The sequence below is a fragment of the Apteryx rowi genome, unplaced genomic scaffold (genome assembly GCF_003343035.1).
Source record: "Apteryx rowi isolate R43461 unplaced genomic scaffold, aptRow1 scaffold_7, whole genome shotgun sequence".
Classification (NCBI taxonomy): Eukaryota; Metazoa; Chordata; class Aves; order Apterygiformes; family Apterygidae; genus Apteryx; species Apteryx rowi.
In genome coordinates this window covers 3,157,614-3,171,671 of record NW_020450982.1, presented here as the reverse complement: position 1 = coordinate 3,171,671, position 14,058 = coordinate 3,157,614, and the positions used below count along the sequence as shown (strand labels likewise).

Here is a 14,058-nt window from a genome sequence, read left to right as displayed (position 1 = left end):
CCTTTCACAAATAGAAATAAAAGCTGCACTGCAGCTACTTCTAAGATATGGGAGCCCCATGTTATTCATTCACACAAATTCTCCCCCATGTAACCAAGAGCACTTGATAATACCTCCTAGATAGAAAGAGAATTAATTTTCAAATAGCATGCAGTCATTTTGCTGTATTTTGATAGGCAGTGTGACTAGGCACTGAGCCTATGCAATAGAAACACAGTAGGATTTGTGTGTCATTTGAAGGTCAAAATGTAACCACAAGCAGTTATTTCAATATGAAGACAATCTATCTGAGGTATATTAAATTACTGTGGCTGCAGCTGTAAAGTGTTCTATCAGAAGCATCTTGGATTAAGTATTCTACCAAATACATTATGATCTAACAGCAATCAAGTATTCGTTTCCCACCCCGTCTTACGTGTCACTGTTTTAATACTAAACACAAATATATTCTCATATTTCAGTTGCTTTGAGAAATTATTTCCTAGATCTATGAAGCAAAGTTTATTATTTTAAAATCATTATGAAACACTGACAAATTTGAAGTATGTATACCTAAAATTCATAGCTGTTTGCATTCTCTTGAACCTTTGAAACAAAGGGTTATGTTATATAATGAAATGAGCCTTTTTCCTGTAATAAAACATGAAACTAGATCAAAACTCATAAGCAAAAAATGACTACTGAGGTGACATCTTTCACATCTGCTCAGAGATTGAGACACTTAAAAATTAGGACTGAGTTACTCTTAGCCTTTTGAGAAGGTTATCAGTCTGGGAAAATAAACYGGAAATGCGAAACTTACTGGTGGCCATCTTCACCTAGGAAATGGATTAAATTTCATGGGGAAGTTTTACATTTTCTTATATACATACCATCTATTAATCTAGTATGGTCAAACAAGTTGTTAAAGCTTTGTCCTCAATATCAGTAAACTCCTGTGACAAAATTGAAAGAATCCTTCCATGAAAGCACTCACTCATATACTTTTAGCTTGCTACAGCAAAACATATTCAGGTTTTCATTTTAAGAAAGGAAAATGGGGAGGGAAGAAGAGAAAGAGGTAGGGACAGTTTTTCAAATTCACATTTCTAAGCCTCCACTGTCCCGTGGAAAACAGAAGGAGGAACAGCTTTTGCACTTAGATTTCTTACATTTGAATACTATAGTGATGCCAATCTCTACCACATGAAACAACAACAGCAAAATCTATATGAGGTTCCAAAATTAAAGATGGAAAAAGATCACCTTCACACTTTTGGAAAAGTCAAGCCCCAACACTTTAGTTCAGTCAACAGCATGAAGAAAATTTAAACCTATTTATCATCCTAGACACAGTGAACAGTGCCCTACAGTTTGGACACAAAGAAACATAACAGCAAAATTAACAGGGAAGTTACACAGGCCTATGTTAAATGTAGACAAGTGAATACACTGGAGACCATCAACAACTGCACTAAACTTCTGCTTTCTTTCCACAGCTCGTATCACCTCACTTCCGATAGGGCCTTCTTAGTCCAACAAATAAGCAGCACACTAGGAGGGACATTGGTATACAATCTTGCAGACAGCTCTGATACAGTTTTCTTCAGAATCTATTTCCTATAGTCAGCCTTATGCTTGCACTTTCTTCTACTAAAAGCAGATCATCTGCTTAGAGAAAACCCACATCCAACAATTTTAACTGCAGTAGGAGGAAAGTATCAAAGAATAATAGTAACTTTTGTAAATTCCTTATTCTGTTTCTGACAAAGACTTAAAAGACATAAGCTTCATTATCTTTTTGTGTATTTCCATTAGTCAGTCCTTGCACATGAGGTACATAGCCCTGGTGTGGACAAAGATTCAGCCAAGCTAGGGAAGAGTCCCTCGCCTGTCTCAACTGGAAACCATCTGAATCTGAGCTAAGCAATCTGGGAATTACACTCACAAATCATATTAACAGTAGGATTTCTGCACGCAACTCCCTGCTCTGAAATACCTGTCATATGCTTTTGTTCCCTCATACATCTCCTTTAGGAGCCCCAGAAGTTCTTTTCTGAGTGAGTCATATACTAAATATTTCACAAAACACGGACCTTTTCCTTACTCCCAGTGGTTTTCAATCATCTACTTTACTGCCAACATTTGGTCGACAGTACCATGTCCTTCTCTGAACTCTGTCTCTGTCCTTGTATCTTGTTTACGAGCGCTGTGGCAAACACTCAGCAGTCAGACTGTCCTGGAGTCCTTAGGCRTCTCTCCCTTTTGTGAGTGGGATTAGTGCTGCCAGTCCCTAAACCCAAGGAACTGTCCTTCCCCAACTTGAGTGCCACATTTCATATCACATCATCTCTTGATGCTGCAGTATTAAGATATGTTTCTTCTTTTCTCATGGCCTTCAGTTTCAGCATCAATCTCAAAGTCCTAAAGCTGCCCCAAAACAAAAACTTGCACTTTCTCTCTCACAAACACATCCTACACATTTTACTTGCAGCAGCTGTCAGGACAAAGTACAAAGTAGCAAAGACCACAGGAGTGAACATAGGTAGAGAAATGCTAACAACTTCAGTAACAACTTCATGCAAATGTGAAAATCTAAGATTCATTTTATTAGATSCCTTGTCCAAAGGCATCTACAAATTACAGGAGCTAAAAAAACCCAACTTCTTAGGCCTTTTTGAATTACGCTCCTTTCAGTCGTGTACAGTGGTGATTCATGAGGCCATTGTTGCAAAATATTGCATCACATTTAATTATCAAAATAAAACCTTTTAAAGTCAAGCAGTCTCAATTTTAGCGCCATAGTTCTACGGTTTTCTCTTAAGATAAGCAAAAACAGAAAGCCATACAACCCAACTATGTTTTATGTTACTTAACATCATTCCTCCGAGTACCCAAAACATTCTACAAAATACGGTGTGCATACAYAGAGAACCTTAACAGTGATCCACTTCAACAACAGAAGTTGTCAAAATCAAATCAAACAGTACATTCTAAGTAAAATATTAAAATGAAACCCTAATCATACATCTGAAGAATACACAGAATAATTAACCTATATAAACCAGACAGGATCTCAGGTTTTCAAGACCTCTGATGAAATATTGCATGCTGAATCTCTAATGGGTAGTCTATGTTTTTGCTGTAATTTTTAAGATGCTTTCTCTTTTCCAGGCATGTCCTTTGATAAAAAGACAAATTACTAAATAAAGTTAAACTTATTTTTGCACTTCCATAATTTAAAAAGTATAGCCAAATGGTTATTTTTAAAGTTACATTTGCTCTGTAGCTGGGCTGAAGAAAACCCAAGGACTACCATCCAAAGATCATTTTTATGACCAAGTCCAGTTCCAAAATCAGGGTTTTATGAAGACTATACTGACACAGTGCCAAACAGCATGAAAGGCATAATGATAATTAATTGTATTTTGCTTTTAGGTGAAAAAGCTTGGTAGGACTAACTCCTACAGAAGCCTTTTCCCCATGCAATATATTATATAGCTCAAAATAGGAAGTGAAATTTTTAGCTAAATTTAAAGGGCAATACCATGAATAAGACAGTTCTCTACTGGCCAGAGAAAAACTCCATACCTGCTCTGCAGTTCACTCATGGATAAGGATGCTTTATGTGAAAACTCTCCTGTTTTAGTCAAGTCTTCTTTTGATGAGTTACTCTCATCCTAAAACAAAGCAAAACAAAACAAAAAACAGAAATCACATTCTCATTACCTTGGTTTCTCATTATAATGATACCATTTCAAAAATACTTTCCTTCCATTTAGTAAAAGACTATTAAAGCGCTTACATTTCTTGGGGGAGAAAGGGAGAAAGTGTAATGAACCAAATGCCATTTATGAACACTTTTAATTAAGTTCACCAAAATGCAGCTAATAATTTTCAGGTAATAAACTGGAAAGAATTTCTTGGCATTGTAGATCTAAAGAACTATGCAGAAAACATAAGCCTCAATAATCACCAACAAACATGTGGCATAAATGCTACGAAACCCATTGCTCACCACCTTACTTCTGTGTCTTGCAGAAGAGGGGGAAAAGAACTTTAAACTTCCATGATTCATTAGCTTTTTATAACGAGCTACTGTTATCCACATAAGGCACTGCATGAGACAGCAGTATTCTACACATCTAAATACTTCCATTCTACATACAGGGTTGAGAATATGCTTATCCAACTTTAAAAAATATTTGTGACGTACCTAATGACCCTTCGCTGGTATTCTTAAGAGTTGCTACAAAGCAATCTTATCTTCCAAATGCTATCTAGACATTAATTAACCTACAGTTACCCTTTGAGGTAAGTAAGAAACAAAATACATCTTTTGAAGTGAGCCAGTTGCTCACCTGAGACAGACAGGATGGTGGGAATTCCATCCATATATGACCAGGTTCACTCTACACTGAAGAACAAAGACACTATTTAAGAGGTGATACTAAGTGATGCTTTCAGCAGGACCCAATTGCTACAAGGATTAGGAAACAAAATAATCTTTCATGATACATAAGAAGTTACTGGAAAAAGAGACTGCAGTAAAAATAATCAAGCTTGTTGTTAACACAGAACTGGGAGAGAAGACAATAAATATAATGGCAGATGACAATAAGATGCAGAGCAAGCTGAGTGGCAGGAGTATGGATGAGGGAAAACCTAACACAATTTATTGTGGTGAAATACAAGGTAATAAGTGTGTTTGTAAACAGGAAAACTCTCTTCCTTCAGCAGTCACAGACTATAAAGCACTGAGTAGAAGAAATGGGGTACAGTGATAAATAAAACTCTKCAGTATTTGCCAGAGGCAAATTATGTTCTGGAAAGCAGAAAAAGATGGAAACATTATGATACTGTCAAAATATCTTAGTGGAAAGTTACAGTGGACACCCTAAGGAATCTGCAGCACAGTTCCAGCCACACTATTTTTACAGAACACTATGGAAACGAAGTTCTGAAAAACACAGCTGGATGCTTCTGGGAATGGTTATTTAGCATTAGGCTCATTGGAATAAAACAGAATAAGAGATACTTTTAAACTTTTCAAAGTTTGGAAGAGGATCCAGACTGGAGCCAAAATCTTTACTCATCAAATGGCCAGCGCACTTGCTTTACTATTGCCTCACTTTCAAGATGACCTGTTTACCTCATCCACCCACTGCCTAACTATGCAGTCTAGATTTTGGGCCTTCTGGGGAAGCACAATACAATCCTGGTGTATTTTACAGCACTCAATGCAAGTATGCCTGACTTTTTGTTTGTTTGTTTGTTTAACAGGTCAGCTGCTATTATAGCTTTCACAAGTTAGCAGCACATGATAATTAAACACTGCAAGACTTTTCTGTAATATCCTCCTATTCCTTTTGCTCAGTGGAAGAAAATGGACCTAGAAAAATGATGCTTTTCTGATATTCTTCTGACCTGATCTGTAATTAAGGATCCAAAAATCCTATCCAATGCCCTGATGGCTGGAGTTTTCAGGGCAGACACATGAGGTTTTCTGGCAGAAGAGGAATCAGAAAAGCTTCACTTCTAATTATTAATCCCTGTGTATATTCACCATGTGTTCAATACTGGAAGTGACCATGTGTGCTAACAGAAAGCCAATAGAAAGCACCATGCTTTAAGAATCTAACACCATACTTTCAAATTTGTGTTCTTTTGTGCAATATTGTGGCAAGAAGCGAATACCAGCATGTGTAAGTCATTCTAGAGTAGCATATGACTTCATTCCAAGAGTTGCTTCAAGTGATGTTTAAAAATAAAACTAATAAAATACCAAAAGAAGAAAGCAATGGAGTCCTCTTTTACCCATTACTGTACTTAATAGTCATAGTCTTTATGACTATATAGAGCAACAGTGTAACCAGTCATTCAGATCTCCTAACAAACTAGTAAATCTTTTATCATTAAGTCATGGTCTACTGTTCAAGGAAAGTAGTCAAGGACCACTGGAGATAGTTTGCACTGTGCAAACTTTCATTACATGTAGGTGCTGCACTGTCATAAATTTCAACCTGCTATCCTAAGTTCATTGAAACATCAGAGGAGTATTTGACAAGATTTGTACCTGTTCTGGAGTAGCTGAAACACAAAATTATGATAGGCATCTTTTATTTGACAGGCAGMAGCTCACAAGAGATCATAACATTTGTATAAAAACTCAGGGAGGTACAACACGTACTACATCATACAGTCTTAACATGCATGAGGAAAGGTTTTTCAGGGTTTAAAACAAAAAAGAACACACAAAAACTAAGCTAAAAATAAAGGCTTGACAGACAACAAGAAAATGAACAGATTAAGAGTGCCTACAGGTGACACAAGGAGCTGCCCATGGTGGCTAAATCTGGTGGTGATGGTGGGGTGTCGAGATTTCAGGGCCAAGACAGATATTCTTCAGTACATCTCTCAGCAGTGAATTAAAACAAGAACCTTCATCTTCTGCCTCAGTCCTCTGCAAGGGCTTACTGTAGCCACTGGAGTCACTGCATCCCAAACAGCACAGTTCATACTCAAGCATATTAGCGTTACCCCTACCTGCTCTGTGCTGAAGTGGGAAGGGAGGAGGCCAGGGCTCACACACTTCTGTCACACTTCCCACAGACACAGTAAACTCTGCCAGRGGGACAAGATGGGCCGCTGGCAGCAGCAGTAAATTAAAATTGCAGCAAAATTTGAAAGTGGATTTCTGTCACCATTCCTTTTCCAAGAAGAGAAACTGAAGCAAACAAGATGTCTTTCTCCACTGAGAGACTTGTGTCTCTTCTAACTGATCAGTAACATCAGTCTGTTACATTTCCAGCAAAAATAATAACTTCATCAGAGGTCTTTATCTTAACCTTACCTACTCTAATTCTTATATCCTTTTATCTTACCTCTCTTTTACATCGTCTCATACATAAGAACCTAAGTTCTTTGCAGATGGACAATCCTGTCATTCAGTTTGTGCAATGTTTTGCCCAGGGAGATCCTGTGCCGCAACTGGGATTCTTAGAATCACAGTAACAAAAATTGTTATCTGACTAAAACTGCACTTCAAAATTCCATCAGACTCAAGGACAAAATGTTCTGATCCAGGGCACAATCTCATTAGATAAAGAGCTCTGCTCATTGAAAGCCAGGTAATTAAGAAAAAAAAAAAAGCACACATTTGAAGAATAATATTAGCTCTACAAACAGCTGGACACCAGCAGCTGGTGATGTGCAGCTGCACAACATGTTATGTCCTTAATGTTCTACAGGTCAGTAATGTATTTTTTTTTCYTTAAACTGAAAGCAGGGGACCCAAATTTAAAAAATAATGTAATCATCTTCAGTACCCTGCGAGAGGGTTACCCATACCACCTGTCCACAAAGGTTGCATAAGGAGGCTATCAAAATCAGTGTGAAACAGTTCAGCTTATATACCAAATCCACATTTCTACACTCAAGGCTGCCTCGAAAAACAAAAGTGTAATAAAACCAAATCTCTAGGCACAATTCTCTTCCTCACCCATTTTGTAAAAAAAAAAAAAAAAAAAAAGTTAGTTTGCAGTCAAACTTACAAATATTAGACGCTGTCTAGCGCTGTGTGTCCTTAAAATATTTTTCACTCGTTTATGGATCTCATGTCCATTTGCTGGTGTAGGCCAACCAGAGTTAAATCTGAAAGAGAAAGAGGGAAAATAAACCAACAGAAGATAATAGTTCCTGGGTAGAAAGCTCCAAAATACTTTTGAKTCTGATTTTTTTTTAATTATGAAGAATACATTACTTCCTTCTGTTTGGAACAGATACAATGTTCAGATTCAATTTTTTTCTCCTCTGGAGTACAACTAAAGAAACATTTCAAAGCCACGCATAAACAATATGCATTCACAATCCCAACAGAAGATACAAAGCAGAGAAAATGTTGATGATTTTGTAACTGAGTAATATTTCTGTAATGTTTGTATTGTCCCTACAGAATAGAAAAGCTATGCAATTATTCTATTCCCAGTGATCAGGTTGCATTTTTTATCTTTTTAAAGGAAGTATTACATACATGAAGTCGTTTCCACTGGGCTAAACCATCAGGAAGATAACCCCAACGTGCGCAAATTGGAAAACCCATAGAGTTCAAAAACTGCAAACTCTCAATCTTTCCTAAACATGAAAGTACTGCAAATTTCACAAGACAGAACAGGATTTCAAGTTGCTTTTTCATATTAAAAACAAGGTAGCTTGCTTGATATGAGTGACTGAAAAACTTTGGATTTATTCTTTCATGTTTTGCAGTATATTTTTTCCAGTTTACTCAGAAAAACCTTCATACTTCTCAGTGAGCTCAGAAGCTGGCAGAAATTTCATGTCAATAGTTATTCTCAGATTACTAAGGGAGGCAGATAAGATTTCAAGGATAGGATGATTTACACACCAATCTCCATATTTTAGTATACTCAAAAATATATTATCAAAAAGGTTCAAGATTAAGGCAAAGCAAGAATTCACTGGGGAACAGGTATGAGATTGTGTAAAAAAACCCATTTCATCACAATCACAGAAACAAGACACCAAATCAAGATTGTGCATCTTCTTTTCAGTGTTTCCTAACCTTTGAGAACCTGACTTTGGAGTGCTAGTTTCATTTACACTGTTTCCTAAATTTGAAGAGCACCAAGGAAATAATAACTCCTGACATGGTATCATGCTCAYGTGAAAATGGGCCATGAGCAGGACTGCAAGCTGTAGATCCACTGCAGACCTCTGCAATTTGAGCTAATGGAAGAGCAGCTAGGAGCGGTGCCGGGCTGCCATACTCTGGGAGGACTAGAAGCACAGGAACAGAGACACGCTTTGTTAGTTGGCTTCACAAGTTTGATGCAGAAGAGAAATTTCACGACTGCATCCTGCGATTCTGCACTGGGCTCTGGACAGGTGTGAGAGACTGTAAGCCCTTCGGCCCTTTTCCCTCCCCTGGCTACCATTGCCCTTTGTCACATTCCCTCCCTGCATTATCCAGTCTCTCTCTCCAATCCCCAACATGATCGCAACAGGCTTAGTTCACCTTCATCAAACTCCTAAAAATTTTGGCCAAAACAACATAGCTCCTTACAGAAGGAACAAAGCCAAGCGCACATATAAAGCTTCAGTCCAAAACAAGTAACTTGGCAAAGTTAAAAGTGACCAAAAACCAGGATCTTGAAGACGGGAAGTGCCAGGCTGCCTTAAYGGTTGCAGACAGGGCTGGGAGCACCTCCTAGTCTTTTTTATCATTACTTCTACTAGAGGAAAAGATACAGCAGAAAGTGACCAGCTCTCTGCTTTTGAGCAACTTTCTTCTGTCTTCCTGTATCTACTTATTTCTTATTGCTTACCTCTCCCCAAATCTACTTTTGTTCTAAACAGCCCCAATATTTTCAGCCAACCCACAGGTTTTCTTAGATCAGATCATCTATTTATGAATGCTTCTTTTTTTTTCCCATGAAACGATGCCAGGAAATCATACCATATTGGAGTGATGAATCATATAACCTATAGGGGGATGTATTTTCCATATTTCTAATTACATTTAACATTGTTTATCTTTGTGCCATCACTGCATACCAGGCAAGCATTTTCACAAAGTTGGCTACAAGGACATTGATATTAGTATCCTGAATATTTACAACTCATTTCGAATGAATTTTTAGAATCTAAAAATCTGTTACATTAAAAGAACTCAAGTAACTTTTCCTAAAAGAAAGTAAGTGCTTTGTGAATCTGGGGGGAGGGGGAGGGGGAAGGGTTGCCATTAGAAAGGTAGAAGTCTAAGAAACTTAAGCAGGCAGGAGCATTCATTTCTCTAACACAGTCGAACCCATATGAGATATGCTGCATTACAATGCATGCACTGTTATCACTAGCAGTGTGCTGAATAAAAACCTGCTGTCCGGATAAAACACCCTGCTTAGAATAAATCAGATCAGGCAGGGGTCAAAAACAATTTATGAAAAAAGAAGAGAGGTAAGGGAAAAGGGGTTGGAGTGGTACCGACATCTTACAACTTCCCATTAGCATTTACAAGCACTAATACTAAAGAACCTCTGCAATCCATGTTTAAAAACATACACTCTAGATGCAATAATAGTGGGTCATTTCCCATTTAACAAATAAAGAGAGGCCAATGAAAGCTTGGCATTTTCTTATTTATACAGCAGCTGTTGTTCTTCCAACATCCAGGTTACTAGCAGTGAGAACGGAAGTTCGAATAGATTGCCTTTGGGAAATAAATTTTATGAAATTCGTATGTAAGATTTCAGATCGTTGTTATTAATCTTAAATTTACAAATATCCTTGGAGATAAATGTATTTGCTTTTATAAAAAAGAAAACCCAGCTTGCTATTGTATTCAATTATAGAAGACATGGCTATGTCTGCAAGAAGAAGATTTAAGTATTTAATTCAAGAACTATTAGGTGTTTCTTTCTTCAGGTGATTTTATTAATCAATCCACTAGTGTGCGCTGTGGTATAAGAAATGTTAGCCACTCACATTATATCCCAAACTTAACGTACCAAAAAAAAAAAAAAAAAAGAGAGAGAGAGAAATCAAAACCTTAAGTAAGATTAAAACAGTATCATCTTCTTTTTAATTAGTTTTGCTAGTATAGTTATTGTCTAATTTTAGTAATGACTATAAAATCTAATCCACATTCTAAGTCATAATGTTAATATTTACACCAGCTGAAACTCAATCTAAAAYAAAATGATGTCTGAAATATAACACCCATAATCTGAAGTGAAACCATTTCATGATATGCTAACTCTTGTATTGGAGATATTTTATAAAATAGGCTTTAGAGCACAGCTTCTTAAACTATACATAAAGGGTTTTCATTTGCCAATAATGTGTTTTTAAAGCAACTAGCTACTTAYATATGTGATTAAGGTGTCATTATTGTATTGCAGTGTTGAAAGAAAAGTCATTTCATTTCAATGACTGTTTGTCCTGATAAACAAAATAAACTTCCACAGCTGTATTCTTTGTCATACTTCCAATTTTCCCTGGGACTTGCAAACATTCTGCAGTTACATCAGTTTAAAYTGTTTATTGATTCCAATAGATTGTATAAACACTTTGGAAATATAGCTCAGTGACCTAGAAAAAGCCAGATCAATCAGARAACTTCTCAAGATTAATTTCAAAGATGTTGTGTCGAGTACGATCAAGGAAACAGAACCATTTTCCCCTGTAATGTGACTAAAGGCATTTATTTTCCTTTATGAGATAAGGATTTTTTTTAAGGTCATACCGACAACATCTACCTTGATGGGAAGAAAGAAGCCAAGCACAGTCTAGATCCTATGCTGAAGATTAAAGTTATTTTCATATATAATTTTATCCATTAGGATGAAAGAGTCCATTACAAATACAGAGTATACATCTACCCATATATTCCAGTCAAATAGCAGCTTGCAAACTTGAGAGCTGTAACAAACAGGAATTTTCAAATGTCAGACAATCCAATCATACACTTGCACATAGCAAAATTGTTAATATCACATTGCAGCAGCAGCAACTAATAYTTTTTATATCAGTAGAATTAATGCAAGAGTCTACTGCAGAATATTTGCAGTGCCTAATGCGACCCCTTCCCCCACCATCACACCTCCCAGCCTTGTGAACAACTCTGTGCATGTGGCCTACAAGAAAAATTCATCAGCTTCAAAGACACAGACTCCACGCTGCGCAAAACCACATACAAGGACAAACTATCAGAGGACAGAAATCAATGAAGTACTGTAGTACCAGATTCACAATTGGAGAGAACGCTACTACTGTAATTGGGAGGAAGGGGAAGAGGGAGAAAGAAATAACTCTTAAGCTAAGTATAACCTGAAAAACACAATCTACAAGAACTTAAACATGGAATAAGAGAGATTCTCAAGAAAACCAAACATAATTAATTCTGAAATTGAAAAAGAAGTCACAGATTTTATACTGAAGTAGGCATTTATGCAGCATTCACATTAAGTGGAGAAGTTACTTTATTCTCATTTAAAAGGACATGAAGTGGTAATTTACTATGATGAAATGTGTTCTCAGTATATATCAGTATACATAGAGGCACAATAGAAAGGCTGAGATACAATTAAGAGTTTTACTTGTCTATTTAGTAAAGGATGCAATTTTTTTTATTATTATTTTTTTTAGGACTGATGGCAATAAACCTTGGCATAGATGCAGCTTTACCAGTGTGAAATTGTTTTAGAGACTATATTGGTACATACTAGTTTCTGAATTGTAATAGAAATATGCCAACATAAAAATCCTTACATTTTTACAACATTTGTGGTGGAGAAAGTATGTGGCTTTCACTATASCAGGATACTACTATGAAGGAGAAAAAATCATGCACAGACAAGGCCTTAAGTCATAGCGTGACAGTCCAAACATTTGGAAGCAGTAGCCGGCAGCTTAGTTATGTACCCAATTGCTCTCCCTCTTCAGTAAGAAATTARAAAAAAAAAAAAAGTAAAGATACCTCATCCTTTCTAAATAGTTTCTCTTACTTTCAAAAGCCATGCTTAGAGCTAAGCCCTGAAGCACTAGAGACACATTCAGAGCAGAGTTTAACTTAGTAAATACTCTCTTTCCCCTACACTAAGCTTCCTATCTAGCCCTTAAAATGGGGGCAAGGAGAATGAAAAGAAAGACTGAGGAGTTCAAAAGGGTCCTTTTATGAACCACCATCTGCTCCCTGAGTAGAATCAAAGAATATATTATCCTCAGGTATAAAGTGGATTCCAAGTAGCAGACAACTTCTGAGATCTCGGGGAAGGTCCAGTACTCTAGCTGAGCCATTCCCCCACAAAGCAGCTCTCAAGACATTCTGTAACTACATCATTAGCTTATTTATGTCATAAATGGACTACACTTTCTTATCCTCTTTGGAAGCTTTTCCATTGCCCCATCTTCTCTGAATTTCTGAACGAATCCTCCCATTTACATACAGAACAATTTTGACAAAAATCGCTTTCAAATTTACCTCCCTGCTGCAGCAAAATCAAGTATTTAGATGACAAATAATGTAGAAGTTGGTCAAAAATGACAAATAATGTAGAAGTTGGTCAAAGATACAAAACAAGGCTCATGTGCTGCTCAGTCTTTGCAGAATATGATATGAAATAAGTGATCTTCAAGGGTTGATTCCAGAGGCCAACTTAGCAAATGCAAAATAAGTAAACCTCCCCAAGAAGTGACATAGATAACAAACCYCAAAGATTCAGGAACAACCTTACTACCAAAATTCAGTTCCCAAAGATCAGAAATAATTAGTTTTTAACGGTTAGAATCAGGCARGAAACCTAGCTGCAGCCTCTCACTAGAACAAGCTATTTTCTAAAAAGCCTGCTAAATTTTTCAGTGCTCTAYTTCCTAGTAGAAGGCTCTCACAACTTAACTGTATATTCTCACAGAAGTAGAATAGGCCCTATCCTAGGATCCATTCCACTTTCTAAACTATTAGGTGAATTACTTTTGGTTTAGATATTGCTACGTGACAAAAGCAAAACCCAATATCCTGAGGTAACATTGCAAGAACACTGAAGCCAAAGCTTCTGATAACTTGAATTTTCAAGGACTTCACACAGGAGCTAATCTTTTACTCTTTATATCTACCTTTATGCTGACATTCTCCTAGTACTTGAAGAAAGATATAAGACAGAAGGATGGTAGTAAAACAATATAGGAATGCTACAGAAGGGCATCTGATCCAGATGGGTAACCTCTGTCTTACTTCAAATAGAGGTTAGGATTTTTGTTAAATTTTGTAGTAGATAAGACTACATTGCAGCAGTACCACCAGGGAAACATCAAAAAGACATCAAGAGGGACTTCACTCTGGGAGTGATTACTCTTCAGATCAATAATAAAAGACAAAAACAAAAGCCTGCCGTGTCCAGAGTAGGAAAAAGAATCCCTTGATCCCAAACGCATGAGAAGTAGCTTTGCCTCCCAACACAACAAAAATGGCCAAATACTACGATTGTTGTAATCTCTTGAGAAAAGCATTTCTCTTGTGCCAGCAGATAGTTCCATTCAGAGAACTTYTGTCATTAGCTTAAAGAA

At 36.8% G+C, this 14,058-nt stretch overlaps 1 protein-coding gene across 3 annotated transcripts in view; it reads right to left on the bottom strand.

Moving 5' to 3' along the window:
* SPATA6 (spermatogenesis associated 6) overlaps positions 1–14,058 on the bottom strand; it is a 46,706-nt gene that overhangs the window by 6,250 nt on the left and 26,398 nt on the right. For all 3 annotated transcript variants that reach the window (XM_026086746.1, XM_026086745.1, XM_026086747.1), the window contains 2 exons: positions 7,533–7,632; positions 3,571–3,659 (listed from right to left, as the gene is read on the bottom strand). In XM_026086746.1, the coding sequence (XP_025942531.1) occupies positions 3,571–3,659; positions 7,533–7,632 (189 nt within the window). The remainder of the gene's footprint in view (positions 1–3,570; positions 3,660–7,532; positions 7,633–14,058) is intronic.